At 41.5% G+C, this 14,345-nt stretch overlaps 3 protein-coding genes and 2 pseudogenes across 3 annotated transcripts; 3 read left to right on the top strand and 2 right to left on the bottom strand.

Moving 5' to 3' along the window:
- Positions 1–2: 2 nt before the first annotated feature.
- On the top strand, positions 3–3,976 carry LOC106371084 (ent-kaurenoic acid oxidase 1). Its single transcript, XM_048743435.1, has 9 exons — positions 3–233; positions 327–484; positions 1,284–1,622; positions 2,078–2,819; positions 2,933–3,022; positions 3,118–3,196; positions 3,269–3,375; positions 3,456–3,580; positions 3,666–3,976. Exons 3-9 carry the CDS (start codon positions 1,384–1,386, stop codon positions 3,754–3,756), a joined length of 1,473 nt encoding a protein of 490 aa, XP_048599392.1. The 5' UTR covers positions 3–233; positions 327–484; positions 1,284–1,383; the 3' UTR covers positions 3,757–3,976.
- A 316-nt stretch (positions 3,977–4,292) lies between these two features.
- LOC106400557 (uncharacterized TPR repeat-containing protein At1g05150) lies at positions 4,293–7,146 on the top strand. The gene has a single exon (XM_013840906.3). The coding sequence runs from the start codon at positions 4,544–4,546 to the stop codon at positions 6,977–6,979; it is 2,436 nt and encodes an 811-aa protein (XP_013696360.2). The 5' UTR covers positions 4,293–4,543; the 3' UTR covers positions 6,980–7,146.
- A 447-nt stretch (positions 7,147–7,593) lies between these two features.
- LOC106371086 lies at positions 7,594–11,672 on the top strand (annotated as a pseudogene).
- LOC106371087 (probable membrane metalloprotease ARASP2, chloroplastic) lies at positions 11,630–13,138 on the bottom strand. The gene has a single exon (XM_013811117.3). The coding sequence runs from the start codon at positions 13,002–13,004 to the stop codon at positions 11,718–11,720; it is 1,287 nt and encodes a 428-aa protein (XP_013666571.2). The 5' UTR covers positions 13,005–13,138; the 3' UTR covers positions 11,630–11,717.
- Positions 13,139–13,562: 424 nt separating this feature from the next.
- Positions 13,563–14,345, bottom strand: LOC106423657 (annotated as a pseudogene).

The following is a 14,345-nucleotide window of genomic DNA, read 5'->3' as shown; positions in this document are numbered from 1 at the left end:
CTGTTGTTCCTGAGCCCCAACTAGCTACTCCGTACTGAAAACCCTAGGAAGAAGATTAACAGATTAGTTTAAGCCGGAGCATCCTGATCGGAGCTTATCCTTATTCCGACGAGTATTGTGGAAGCATGGTGTTCCAGTTGCGGAATCTGAGGGCAGTGGCGGAGTGCCAACACTGTGGCTCCGCCACTGTCTGAGGGTCAAGTGGTCTCTCATCTCTCACTGCCTTATTAGAGGTCTGATTCTCTTTCACTTTCTATTCCTCTCATTGCGTTTCGGTTCTTCTTCTTCTGGTCCCCTCAAAGTTTTGGTTTTTATTTGTGTCATAGGTGTATGGATCAAAATCTGGAGAACTTAGTCCACTCACTCTTGATCTGGCTTGTTTACCTGTGGTTAAGCTTACTATGATCGAAAGTAAACAACTTTAAGACGAATGAGGACTACACAGAGATATTTTTACAAGAGTCCTTGATATCTTCACTGTTTTGTATCTGCTCTCTACTCCTTGGCTTCCTGCACCACCTTCATTGTTGCTTGAGAGTAGTTTTTGATTATTAAGTTCATTTGCATTGATGGAGTTTAGAGTAGTTTTTGATTATTAAGCTTTTATTGTTGCTTTAGAGTAGTTTTTGACTATTAAGTTCATTTGCATTGATGAAGTTTAGACTACCTACCTGGCGTACAAAGTGAAGTTGTTGACGGTTTAGATTTACTTGGTAACTCTTTATGTGATTTATACTCGCAAAGTTTACTTGTATCAGTTGGTCCAAACCTAAGCTACTTGTTTCTTATGTCTGAGTTAGACCTGCAGAGTTTGGTTTAGCTCTTGTATCAATATGGTCGCATACTTGCATTGGTGGTCGATGGTTTACCCGCATCTGACCAAGTATTATCAGATTATTGATAATTTCGGTTTATTACTTAGCTTTGGTACCAATAGGATCTTATCCATGATATTCATGGTTTATACGTTCATGCTTGACACATGTAGTGATTGTACTAGTCTTACTGGATTAAACAAAAAAAAAACTTATTTTCTCTTAAATATACTGAGAGGCATTGTCATAATAGAGCCCATGTTACCACTCCAATTAGCCATGTACACGCATTTGATCCCTTAGAAATTTTCTAGCAAATCAATTACCACCAGTTATGATTGTCTTGTCTGTTTGAAGAAATATAAGATATGATATTACTACCAGCAGTTGCAAATAAAAGTTTCCAGTTTCTGAGATACTTTACCATTTTTATTTGGGGACTCATAAGGTAATTTTTCTATGTGACAGCTCTGAGAGTTTTATACACGTACTCTACATGAAGAGGAGGTTACAAATATCCAATAAAAGGGGACAAAAGTGTTTGGGAAGTTAACTAAGTGGAAAGGCTATGGCGGAAACAACGAGTTGGATTCCGGTTTGGTTCCCTTTGATGGTGTTGGGGTGCTTTAGTCTGAAATGGTTGGCTAAGAAGGTGAACGTGTGGCTCTATGAGTCTAGCCTCGGGGAGAACAAACACTATCTGCCACCAGGTGATATGGGTTGGCCTTTCATCGGCAACATGCCGTCTTTTCTCAGAGCTTTCAAGACCTCTGACCCTGACTCCTTTGCTCGCACCTTAGTCAAAAGGTAAATTAATCTTGTACTCACTCCTATCCTCCATTAGGCATGGGGCGTTTGGGCCGTCGGATTCGATCCAGTTGAGTCAGACATTGGGTACTATGTTCATAAGTTCCATTCGGATTTTACTAGTTTTCAGGTTAGGTTCTTTGAAGATTTGGTTTGGACCGGACTATAACAAAACCAAAAATATTTTTTTAAAAAAAAAACTGAAAATTAACAAAAAAACTACTCAAAATATATTTAACTAGTTTTGGATATCTTAAGTCTTTCGGATGGGGTATCAGTTTTTCGGGTTCGGATTGAGATTGGGACTTTCGGTTTGGGTAAAAATGCCCAGGCATAGTCTCCATAGTCCATACCAGAAAACTCTTGTACTAGATCCATGGTGTACCTTTGGTATTCGTTTCAAAACTTACATCAATACTCACTCCCCTAGTCTCTATGTTGTCAACGGAGTGCAGGTATGGACCTAAAGGTGTCTATAAAACACACATGTTCGGGAACCCAAGTATAATAGTGACAACACCAGACACTTGCCGGCGTGTGCTGACGGATGACGACGCCTTCAGGCCAGGCTGGCCAACGTCTACAATGGAACTCATTGGAAGGAAGTCGTTCATTGGTATTCCTTATGAAGAACACAAACGTCTCAGGCGTTTGACTGCTGCTCCAGTCAACGGCCACGAAGCTCTCTCTCTCTACATACCTTACATTGAAGAAAACGTTATCACCGCTCTAGACAAGTGGAGCAAGATGGGAGAGTTCGAGTTCTTGACTCATCTGCGTAAGCTTACCTTTAGGATCATCATGTACATCTTTTTAAGCACCGAGAGTGAGAATGTCATGGACGCGTTGGAACGAGAGTATACCGCTCTTAACTATGGAGTGAGAGCGATGGCGGTTAATATCCCTGGCTTTGCTTATCATAGAGCACTCAAGGCGAGGAAGAAACTCGTAGCTGCGTTTCAGTCCATAGTGACTGAGCGTAGAAACCAAAGGAAGCAGAACAGTTCATCCAATAAGAAAGATATGTTGGACAATCTCATTGATGTTGAAGATGAAAATGGGAAAACGTTGGATGACGAAGAGATTATTGATGTTCTTCTGATGTATCTTAATGCTGGTCATGAGTCCTCTGGCCACACCATTATGTGGGCTACCATTTTCCTTCAGGAACACCCTGAGTTTCTTCAAAGGGCAAAGGTAAATGGAGATAATGTTTTTTTCTTCATTTCCTTATCGTTTATTCGTTTTCTATGTTTTTATTTCTGGATTGAGTCATGGTGATTCGTGTTTTGCATGTGATAATACTATAGGCAGAACAAGAGATGATCCTGGAAAATAGGCCCAAGGGACAGAAGGGCCTTACTCTAAAAGAAACTCGACAAATGGAGTTTTTGTCGCAGGTAAGGTTTTGGTGTTTCATATGAGTCTATTGCAACAGAGATTTTATTTGTAAATTCTTGTTTTATTGATAGTAAGAGGTGTGTTTCTTCACTAGGTTGTTGATGAGACACTTCGAGTCATAACATTCTCACTTACCGCATTTAGGGAGGCAAAAACTGACGTTGAAATGAATGGTTAGTATAAAATGCAAATACAAAACACTTTTTAAATGCACATGTTTCAAAATTATTCGGTTAATCTTGCAGGCTATTTGATCCCAAAAGGTTGGAAGGTTTTGACATGGTTTAGGGACGTCCACATGGACCCTGAAGTCTTCCCGGATCCAAGAAAATTTGATCCTTCTAGATGGGATGTAAGTTAGTTGTCTCATCTTGTGCTGTTTGATCCAAAGGAAGGAAAAGCTAACGTTGTATGGTGTTGTGTTTTTTTCAGAAGGGTTTTATACCAAAAGCTGGTGCCTTCCTTCCTTTTGGTGCTGGAAGCCATCTATGCCCAGGAAATGATCTCGCTAAGCTCGAGATTTCTATTTTCCTTCACCATTTCCTCCTCAAATATCAGTAAGTCTTGCAGAGTTTTAGAAAAAAAATGTAATCTCTTTCTGTGTTATGTTGAAAAATATTCATGGAGATTCATATTGCGCAGGGTGAAAAGGAGCAACACAGAGTGTCAAGTGATGTACTTGCCTCACACCAGACCAACTGATAATTGCTTGGCAAGAATCAGTTATCAGTAAAAACATGATTCTCATCTTCTCCGTATAAGACGCTGTTAGTAATTTGAGCTAATCAGTTACGGAGTTGGTTGACTCTTTTATAAACATAGTCTTTGAGACTCTTGTCTTTCTTCCTTTCTAAACTGCATAAGACTACTTACTCTGTTCCATGAAACAGAGCTCTCTCTCTTCTTTGTTTTTTTTATTATTATCTGTTAGTATAATGTCCATACTGAAAGCACTTACCTGTTTTAAGTCTAAAACATTAAACATGGTTTTCTGGCAAATCATCATACACAAGTTCTGACAGATTTTAAATCTTGAATAAGTGGTAATTAGTGCAGAACAAAAAAAGAAGCTAATTAATGGTTCATAAGAAATTCATCGATAATTGTTATTTAAATAAAATAGGATCTTGTCTGAGATAGAAATGAGAAAATGCTAATAAAATAAATAATTTTGAAGGAGAAAAAGCCCAAACACACCGCACAGACTGACCAATACAGTCCACTATCTACTTCCATACAAAGACAGATAGACAAAAAAAACAGCTTGTAATCCTTTGGACATGGACCATTTCAATAATATTATCACGACTTTGGTCTTTTATGTTTATTTTTTCTCTTTAATAAACTTTTTCCCCTTAAAGAGAGAAGCTTTACAGATCAGAGGAGGGATCCAATGTCAAGATTGATCAATCTCCCCTCTCTGTTCCCTTCCCCTTAATCAAAGACCAATCCCTAAATTGTTCTCTCCTTATCCTCAATCCTCTGTTCTCCTGCATAAAGGTTGAAACTTTATCGGAGAAATGGCGACGAGAGGATCCAGATCGGAGAAAGTCAAGCGCATCTTCCAGCAATTCGACGGCAACCGCGACGGCGGCCTCAACCGCGAGGAGATGGCGGCGCTCGTCGTGGCCGTGAACCCTAGGGTCAAATTCAGCGACGAGCAGATCAACGCCATCCTCGACGAGGTCTTCCGAACCTACGCCGAGTTCATCGATCCCGCCAAGGGTTTGACCTACGACGGCCTCCTCCGAACCTACGACGACGGCGCCGGAGACGTCGACAGAGACTTCGACGCGCTGGGGCTCGAGCTCAACCCCGAGGAGACTATCATCACCAAAGGAGCCTCCGAAGCCTCCTCTTCCTCGATTGCGGACGAGAGAGCCGTGGAGGCGCAGAAGAAACAGAGGACGGCGGCTTGGGCGGTTTCGCCGAATCACGGCATCGTGTTTGATGACACGTGGAAGTTGGTGGATGATTTGGAGATTTTAATTAAGAGATTGAAGTCTAAGCAGGAGAAAGTGAATAATAACAGTAACAACGGTAACAACAATAACGCTGACGCGTTTTCGGATGCGGGATGGTCTAGAGAGTTAGGTCCTTCCACGGAGCTCTCTGATAAAAGAATCTACTGGGAAGAGTCGAGTCATGATTATAATGTGTTCGTGAAGGAGCTGGGAGTGTTGAGAAGCAAAGCAGACGGAGCTAGATCCAGAGAAGAAGCCTTCGACGGACACATGGCGATCGGTAGAGTCTTGTACGAGCACCAGCTCTTTAAAGAAGCGCTCGTCAGCTTCAAGAGAGCTTGCGAGCTGCAGCCTACTGATGTCAGACCTCATTTCAAAGCTGGGAACTGTCTCTACGTTTTAGGGAAATGCAAAGAGTCTAAAGAAGAGTTTTTATTAGCGTTGGAAGCGGCTGAGTCCGGCGGGAACCAATGGGCTTACTTACTTCCTCATATTTATGTTAATCTTGGGATCTCTTTGGAAGGTGAAGGTATGGTTTTGAGCGCTTGTGAGTATTATAGAGAAGCTGCGATTCTCTGTCCCACGCATTATAGAGCGTTGAAGCTTCTAGGCAGCGCGTTGTTCGGTGTTGGTGAGTATAGAGCGGCGGTTAAGGCCTTGGAGGAAGCTATATACTTGAAACCGGATTACGCCGATGCTCATTGCGATTTAGGTTCTTCGTTGCATTCGATGGGGGAAGATGAGAGAGCTATTGAGGTTTTTCAAAGGGCGATAGACTTGAAGCCAGGCCATGTTGATGCTTTGTATAACCTCGGCGGGCTTTACATGGATCTAGGTAGGTTTCAGCGAGCTTCCGAGATGTACACTAGGGTGTTGGCGGTTTGGCCTAACCATTGGCGCGCTCAGCTCAATAAAGCGGTGTCTCTGCTAGGCGCTGGAGAGACGGAGGAAGCTAAACGGGCCCTTAAGGAGGCCTTGAAGCTGACGAACCGCGTCGAGCTGCACGACGCGGTTTCTCATTTAAAGCATTTGCAGAAGAAGAAGAAAGGTAAGAAGAATGGTAGCGGTAACGGAGGAGAAGGTGGTCCGTTTATCATCGTGGAGGCTTCCAAGTTCAAGACCGTTGGTGAGAAGACGACTCTGAGGCCGGATTTAGCCACCGCTCTTCAGGTTAGAGCCTTTCAGAAGGTGACTAGGCTCGGGAAATGCGACGTGGAGGGTGTGAGGAAGGAGATGAGAGACAACGACGTTCCTGTGTCGTACTCAGGAAGCGGCGGGCCGACTAAATCGATCAGGAAACCGAATCTTGAGGAGATTCTCCGGCGTCTGCTTGTATCATTGAAGCCTGAGACGTTCCAGGGAGCTATTAAGGCTATCAACGAGAGGATCCTCTCGGTTCTTGATGATTCAGGGTCTGGTAGAGTAGACATGGGTATGTTTTACGCGGTGATTGCTCCTCTGTGCGGTGGACATTCAGACAAACGGAAGAGAGTTGCGTTCGAGGCACTTCTCTGGAGACCGGTCAACGAAGGAAGCTCTCAGATCACGAAAACTGACGCGGACAAGTACATCAAGCTGTTGAGAGCTATCTACATTCCATCACACGGGATGAGCGAGATGCTAGAAGTTCACGGGGAAGAAGAAGCTGGTTCCTCCGTGACGGTAACGTTTAATCAGTTTCTAGCTATGTTCGATGATCCTGACTGGGGGTTTGGTATCATGTCCACGATACTTAAACTGGAGGGCAACGATAGAAACCGGCATGGGAACCATGTGTGTTCGGTTTGTCGGTATCCGATCATTGGGTCTCGGTTTAAGGAAGTGAAAGCTCGGTTTAGTTTGTGTAACCAGTGTTACAGTGAAGGGAAGGTTCCGCCTTCGTTTAAACAGGAGGAGTATAAGTTCAGAGAGTATGGGAGTGAAGGTGAAGCTATGAAAGCTAAGTGTGTTTGTTTCTCAGGGCAGTCTCATAAGAAACCGATAGCCGCTTGAAAGAAAAACTAACTCTTGTCACGTTTTCATTCGAATGTTTTGTAACCTTTTTTTTGTTAGAACTTGTGTGTGCATAGTTTGGAACTTTGGAAGTGTATGATGATGATGTTGAGAGTGTGCAAGAGATTTACAACATTTTATCTGATGAAATCAAGGTTATGTGTGTCCTTAACAATGAGAAACAAAACTAGATGTATTATCACAAGCATGAGAGAAGACAACGTTTTAATAATGTAAATTGATCAAAACATTGATTTTTTCTGTTTTGCAAATGTATTCCTATTTCAGCATAAGATTAAATGCAAAATAAAATTCACATCCACAAAAAAAAAAAAAATCACAGGTTTATTTCTAGAGCAAAATCTATTTTATCTATAACAAAATTAGTTGGAAAAAAAATTCTCAATATCTGATAATCAGGTGTGATATCAAACAAACGTGGACGAATAGGAAGCTGACGCGTGTGTTTTTGCGTTTCCCGCGTTATTGACAGTTACACTGTTAAGAAACCTATGCTCACTTCTTTTGCTTCTCTCATAACTTTCCCCTTCTCTGGGCGACGATTTTGATAAACCCTAAACTCGTCAATCGCATTCCGTCAATTTCTGGGCGCGATGAAGTTACGCAAGAAGGCGATTCATCCTTCCAACGAAGGTAATCAATCAATCTTTCTATTGATCCTTCGTCGTTAATGGTGTTTCGGTGCCGATCTTGGACTCGCATTAGAGATTTCAGATTGGAATTTTCAGTTTCTTTTCGCAGATCTAAGCGATGTGACTTTTGATTTGTGTGCTGCAACTCTAAACAAGTGTTATCTTTGATTGTTCATCTGGAAATAGTTGGCGATGACGAATCTTCTTCAGATGGAGTCGGCTCTGAGTTTCAAGGTTTGTATATGATCTTCTTCTTTGTAATGAGTTCTCTGGATTTAACGTGTTATTGATTAGCAATTTCGCATCTGTTTTTGCTGTGTAAGCTTAGTCCTGAAAACAGTTGCTGATGATATTTATTCATTATGTGAACATAGCTGAGGAGGAGAAGAAGGAGGAGGAGCTCCTTCCCCTGATCCAGCCAAATCCTGTCCCTGTGCCTCTGATGCGAAAGGGCACTAAAAGGAAAGCCTCCAGAGAGAAAGGCAAGCTGCCGTGGGAGATCTGGGAAAAAGAAGATCAGAAATGGATTGATGAACATAAGACAGAGGATGGAGATTTGGAACAACTGAATAATGTGATTACTGAAACTACCGAGCCGCCTCCTGATTTGATTATGCCACTGTTTAGGTACCAGAAGGAGTTTTTAGCATGGGCAATAAAACAGGAACAGTCAGCTGCTGCAGGAGGCATTCTCGCAGATGAGATGGGGATGGGAAAAACCATACAAGCCATCTCTCTTGTTCTTGCCAGACGTGAAGCAGTGGGGTTCACCCTTGTAATTTGTCCTCTTGTTGCTGTTTCTCAGTGGTTAGATGAGATTGCGCGGTGTACATCCCCGGGAAGCGCCAAGGTCCTTGTATACCATGGGGCTAAGAAAGTGAAGAATGCTGAAGAGTTCAGGAAGTACGACTTTGTATTGACAACTTATTCTACGGTTGAGAATGGATACAGGGGATGCATCGTGTCGCCCGAGAAGCAGTGTGAATTTTGCAGCGAGTCATTTTCTCCACAGAAGCTTATTATCCACAATAAATATTTTTGTGGGCCTTTGGCTGTGAAAACGACTGAACAAACATTAGAGGAAGATCAGATTGGTTCAGTGGTCAAAGAGAAGCCTATTTTGCACTCTGTTAGGTGGAATCGGATCATTTTGGATGAGGTCAGTACAAGACCTGTCTCTTTTGTCTGGATTTATGGATCTGATGTTGGTTACTCTAAAGTTTTATTTTCATTGTCTTCATACCAGGCTCATAACATCAAAGAAAGAAGTAGCAGCACTGCGAAAGCTGTTTTTGCTTTGGAGGCTAACTACAGATGGGCTTTGAGCGGTACCCCTCTCCAGAATCATGTTGGAGAGTTTTACTCTCTGGTTAGTTAATCACTTAATCTTTGCTGAATTTAATCTGTAGCACGTAAACCTTATCACCAACATCGCTAATGTTTTGTTTTCCTCAGATTCGCTTCCTGCAAATTCTTCCATATTCGTATTACTTTTGCAGGGACTGTGACTGTAGTATTCTTGATTACACGTAATTTTTTTTACCACACTCGGTTTCTAGTTATTTTCTCCTTTCTCTTCCGTTTCGTAGCTCATACTAATTTCTACTGTTCGTTCTCCTTTTGTATGTTGCCTTTGATTGCAGTAAGCATACACGCTGTCACAGCTGCCCTCATCAAGCAGCGCGACATTTCTGTTGGTGGGGCAAGGTAACTTATATTACCAAATTTTATAAAGCATGATCACCATTTTATACTGTTCCTAACCTTCTGATTTTTGTTATCTTCAATCTTGCTAGAATGTGACCAAAGTTTATGGAAACCAGGAACGGGGAAAGCGTGCTATGATAGTATTTAAGAAAGTTCTGAAAGACATCCTCATAAGACGTACTAAATTGGAACTGGCAGCTGATCTTGCCCTTCCTCCTAGAATCGTATGTTGCTTTGTCTCCCTTGTCTGATGTAAAATGAAACTCGGCGTGGTTGCTTCCTAGCTTGATCTTTACTTCTTGTAGATCACTCTGAGGCGGGATGCACTAGATGATGAAGAGTTCGATTACTATGAATCACTATACGAAAACAGTCAAGCGCAATTTAATACGTTAAGTACCTTCTCTTCTATGGTTTTCTACTGTCTTTTGCTCCTTGGTTCGTGCAACATGATTTTATTATTGACTGGGCCATGTACATTTCTGTTTGCAGGTACGTTCAGGGTGGGACATGGATGAAGAAGGATGCAGATATATTTGTTCTTCTCTTCCGTCTGAGACAGGTGTGTGGCATCTACAGTTTTCTGGTTCAACTAACCAAGCCAAAATGCACCTGGTGGATGATATAGATTGTAGGTTTATAATGTATTTTCTCCGCAATTTTTGCAGGCTGTTGATCATCAATACCTTGTGGAGTATTCCCCTTCTAACTTGAATGATGAGAACAAAAAGGAGCACGAATGCGGTCTCTGCCACGAACCGGCTGAGGACAACGTTGTAAGTGTATCAATTTTCTCGATCTATTGCTATTTCGCTGTATCTGAACTCTGGTTTCTTTTTACATTTTGGTCAGGAATCTTTCAGATTTCTGTTGCTGGACTAACCTATTTGATTAATATTTTGCTTTGGTTTTTAAACTGTGAAGGTGACTTCTTGTGCGCATGTGTTCTGTAAAGCCTGTTTGATTGATTTCTCTGCATCCCTGCGAAAAGTCAGCTGCCCAACATGCTCGAAACTTCTAACCGTGGATTGGACTGCCAAAGCTGGCACAGAGCAACAGGCGAAAAGCAAGACTACACTTAAAGGGTTTAGGGCCTCGAGCATTATGAATCTGATAAAGCTCGATGATTTCCAAACAAGTACGAAGATAGAGGCTTTGGTATGTGCTCTTGAATGAATATTACAGCTTATGTTCCCCCCCCCCCCCCCCCCCTCCTTCTTTCTCAAATATCGCATCCAGTTAAGTTCCATGTCGTCATCATATTTGTATGGCAGAGGGAAGAAATCAGGCTCATGGTTGAAAGAGATGGGTCTGCCAAAGCAATAGTTTTCAGCCAGTTCACATCCTTTTTGGATCTGATAAACTACAGCCTCGGGAAGGTAATATCACTATCTATGCAACGTCCTGTTATGATTTAACCTTTGTTTTTAATCAGAATGAAACACTCTTTTGTTTGCAACACAGAGTGGGGTTAGTTGCGCCCAACTGGTGGGAGACATGCCCAGGGCAGCTAAAGATGTTGCCATCAATAAATTCAGAGAAGATCCAGATTGCAGAGTTTTCTTGATGAGTTTTAAAGCGGGAGGGGTTGCTCTCAACCTAACAGTCGCGTCACATGTAAGTGGCTAGTTAACAATTATTGGAGCTGGACGCGTTCAAAGCATGCTCTACAACTGGTTGTTTGTGGGAAAAACTCTGTAGGTGTTCATGATGGACCCATGCTGGAACCCAGCGGTTGAGAGGCAAGCTCAAGACAGAATACATAGGATCGGACAGTACAAGCCAATCAGGTTAACACTTTAATTTCTCCTGTCAGTCTACACTGTTTGTGTGGGTAAGAAGAAACCTTTTGATTTGTGAAAAAAAAAATACAGGGTTGTGAAATTCATAATAGAGAATACAGTGGAGGAAAGGATTATAGAGCTTCAAAAGAAGAAGGAACTTCTGTTTGAAGGGTAAGTAAAAGATTCCTTACTTGTGTTTTTTTTTTTTTTAAATATCCGAACATAAAACTATTTTATTTCTCATGAACTAACTTTTGTTCCTTACAGGACCGTTGATGGTTCTCAGGAGGCCATGAGAAAGTTGACAAGGGACGATATGAAGTTCCTGTTTACCATCTATAACTGACTCTATTAGAATATAAACATTTTTGTATGTAGGATCATAAGACATTTGATGATGACTCATCTATGATTTGATATTCCCTTGCAAAAGAAAGAGTTGTTTCCGGATGATTCTTAATAATCGAATGAAGCAAGTAGTACAATAAAGTAGGTTTTCATTCGAATCTTTGTAACCTTTTTTTTATTATTAGAACTTTTGTGTGCATAGTTTGGAACTTTTAAGTGTATGATGTTTGAGAGTCATGCAAGAGATTACAACATTTCTCTGATGAAATCAAGGTTAAGTGTGTCCTTAACAATGAGAAACAATCCAAGAAATATCACAAGCAAGATTCCAGACGACATGATCCCTTGCTCAACCTCTAACGGTAGCTTCCTCCCACCTCGAACCGCTTCCAACAAGATCAAAGCCAATGTTCCGCCATCTAGAGCCGGTAACGGCAACAGGTTGATCACCGCAAGGTTTAGATTCAGCAGTGCCGCAAACTGGTATAGCCCGTCCGCGTTTGATTTCGCTACTTGAGCTCCAACCGCAATGATGGCAACCGGACCAGCGACTTGACTAGCGGTTTGAGAGAAGTTGAGGAAAGTCTTTTTCAAACTGTCTAAAACATTGTAAGAGAGACCAAAGAACTCTCTACCGACGAAACTAAAAGTCTCTGTTACGTTCTTCGGTTTCACCTTCGAGAATCTCACGTTCGGTGATAGCTGAACACCGATTCTCCCTGTCCCGTCGAAACTCTTATCAGGTGTGATCATGATATCAAAACCTTCTTTACCTCTCTGGACCCTGAGCAACACACTGTGATTCGGATTGCTCTTGACGACGTCAACAACCTTGGAAACGGAGTCAGAACCGTAGCTGGAGAGCTCACTGCCATCAACGGCTAAGATAACGTCTCCAGGAAGCAATCCATCGCGAGAACCAGCAGAGGAAGACTTAACGTCAGGGACAAGAACTCCTGGAAAGGCTTCTTGAACCGGTAAGCCAACGAATACAACTTGAGCAAAGATGATAGCGTAAGCGAAGATCACGTTAGCTACGATTCCAGCTGAGACCACAACCACTCTGTCCCAAATAGGTCGGTTCTTGAGGAGGTTTTTGTCGTCTAGAGGGATGCCACTGTTTGGATCGTTGTCAGGGAATCCGACAAACCCGCCTAGAGGGAAAGCTCTAAGAGAGTACTCAACGTTGTTGGAATTGAACTTAGCTAGGATGGGACCGAACCCTATCGCGAACTTGCTGACGTGGATGCCTTGGAGAGAAGCGGCTAAGAAGTGACCTGTTTCGTGGACGACTATGATCGCTGTGAGAACAGCTGAAGCTTCGAGAACTGACTCGAAACTTCCAATATCGAATCCAGCGAGAGCTCGTGGTTTATAACTGATCCTTTCACCATCGTATGGGTTTCTTTTGTTTCTGAAGAAAGTGAAGGAAAGGTGAGATTTAGGGAGGTGGGTTTTGGATTGGTTGTTTAGCTTGGAGAGGAAGCGAGGTATTCGATGAGAAATTGGAGAGGATGAGATGTTTAATAGCATTGTTTCTTTGGAGATTTGAGAGTAAGGCGAAGAGAAACTATAGAAGCCATTGAAAAACAGAGGAGATAAAGAACAAACATGTATGCTCCGTCTCTTGTATGTGGATGGGATTAAAGACACAACTACACTCCTCTTAATTGTTTTTGGTAACGAAAAAAAAAAAATATTAGTTAGAGAACCTTTAGGGCTTTTAAGCTTGTGCAAACCTTTGTGATCTCTTATGGGTTCATCTAGTCCAGATTTGAACCCCAGGCCTAGTTGGTTTGCTTTGATCTAATCAAGGTGATTACTTGATTTCATTAGAAAAAATGGACTCAGAATTTGGAGATCTGAAAATTGAAATCAAGAATCTCTCTCTTTTAGAGCATTTTTAATGTAATTTTTTTTTAAAATCAGAATAGTAAAAGTAAGTTTTCGATTTTTTTTTTTTAAGATTTATAAAAATTTTGAAAACATATAATCTAAAACTATAAAAAATATATTTTTTTTATTTTTTTATATATCTAAGGTATTAGAGTCATTTTACTTATTAAATGAAATATTTTGGTTATTTTCTTCTTTGTGGTCTATTTTTGTGATCTAATTTGAAAATGGTCTATTTAGGAGAATTGTCAGATATTTTAACATGCATGAAATTATTTACATATACCACATTTATTTTTGAACTACATGTATATGTAGTACGTAAAAGCCAATTCATTACAAAACTGAACAGTATTGCAATTAAAAAAAAAAGGCACAAGGGAGGCATATGTTTGGATGTTGCGTCTTTTACGGTTTTACTTTCTCAGGATCCTCTCTTCTCCTGTAGTCTGTGGTAAAAGCCACACACACATGTTGTATCAAACTTTCCAAAACCAGCTCAATTTGGGATCAGGTGCTACTGTCTGATGGCTCCTCCATTGCCTTAGGAAAACTTCCATCAAAACATAGAGAGAAAACAGCAGGTACAAGGCAAAGCACGCGGTAAGAAACACTAAAAGCTGCGGTGAGATTACAGCCAGTGCTAACACGTATGAAACGCACAGAGACGCTCCTATATAAAAAAACCAAGCGTCAACAAACCTCTGGCTGGTAAGAGAGAATAAAGCGCAGCAGAAGCCTATGGTGTTGGAAACCCATAGAACGATGAAAAACGTCTGTTTCATCACCGCATGACCCTCTGATTGGGTGACACCTCCTGGAGGTCTAGTATGTGGCTGTGTGATCAGCAAAGTGTATATAATTAAAAAAAACTCCACAAGCTTCCTCTGACGTGTCGGAACTAATGCGTCTTGTATGCGTGGAGCAGTAAGCCCAAAACGTGATTGGTGATTTGAAGAAATCATACGTTTTTTTCAT

The sequence above is a fragment of the Brassica napus genome, chromosome A10 (assembly GCF_020379485.1).
Source record: "Brassica napus cultivar Da-Ae chromosome A10, Da-Ae, whole genome shotgun sequence".
NCBI lineage: Eukaryota > Viridiplantae > Streptophyta > Magnoliopsida > Brassicales > Brassicaceae > Brassica > Brassica napus.
Note: the sequence above shows the minus strand (reverse complement) of the source record. Positions and strands in the feature narration are given on the sequence as shown.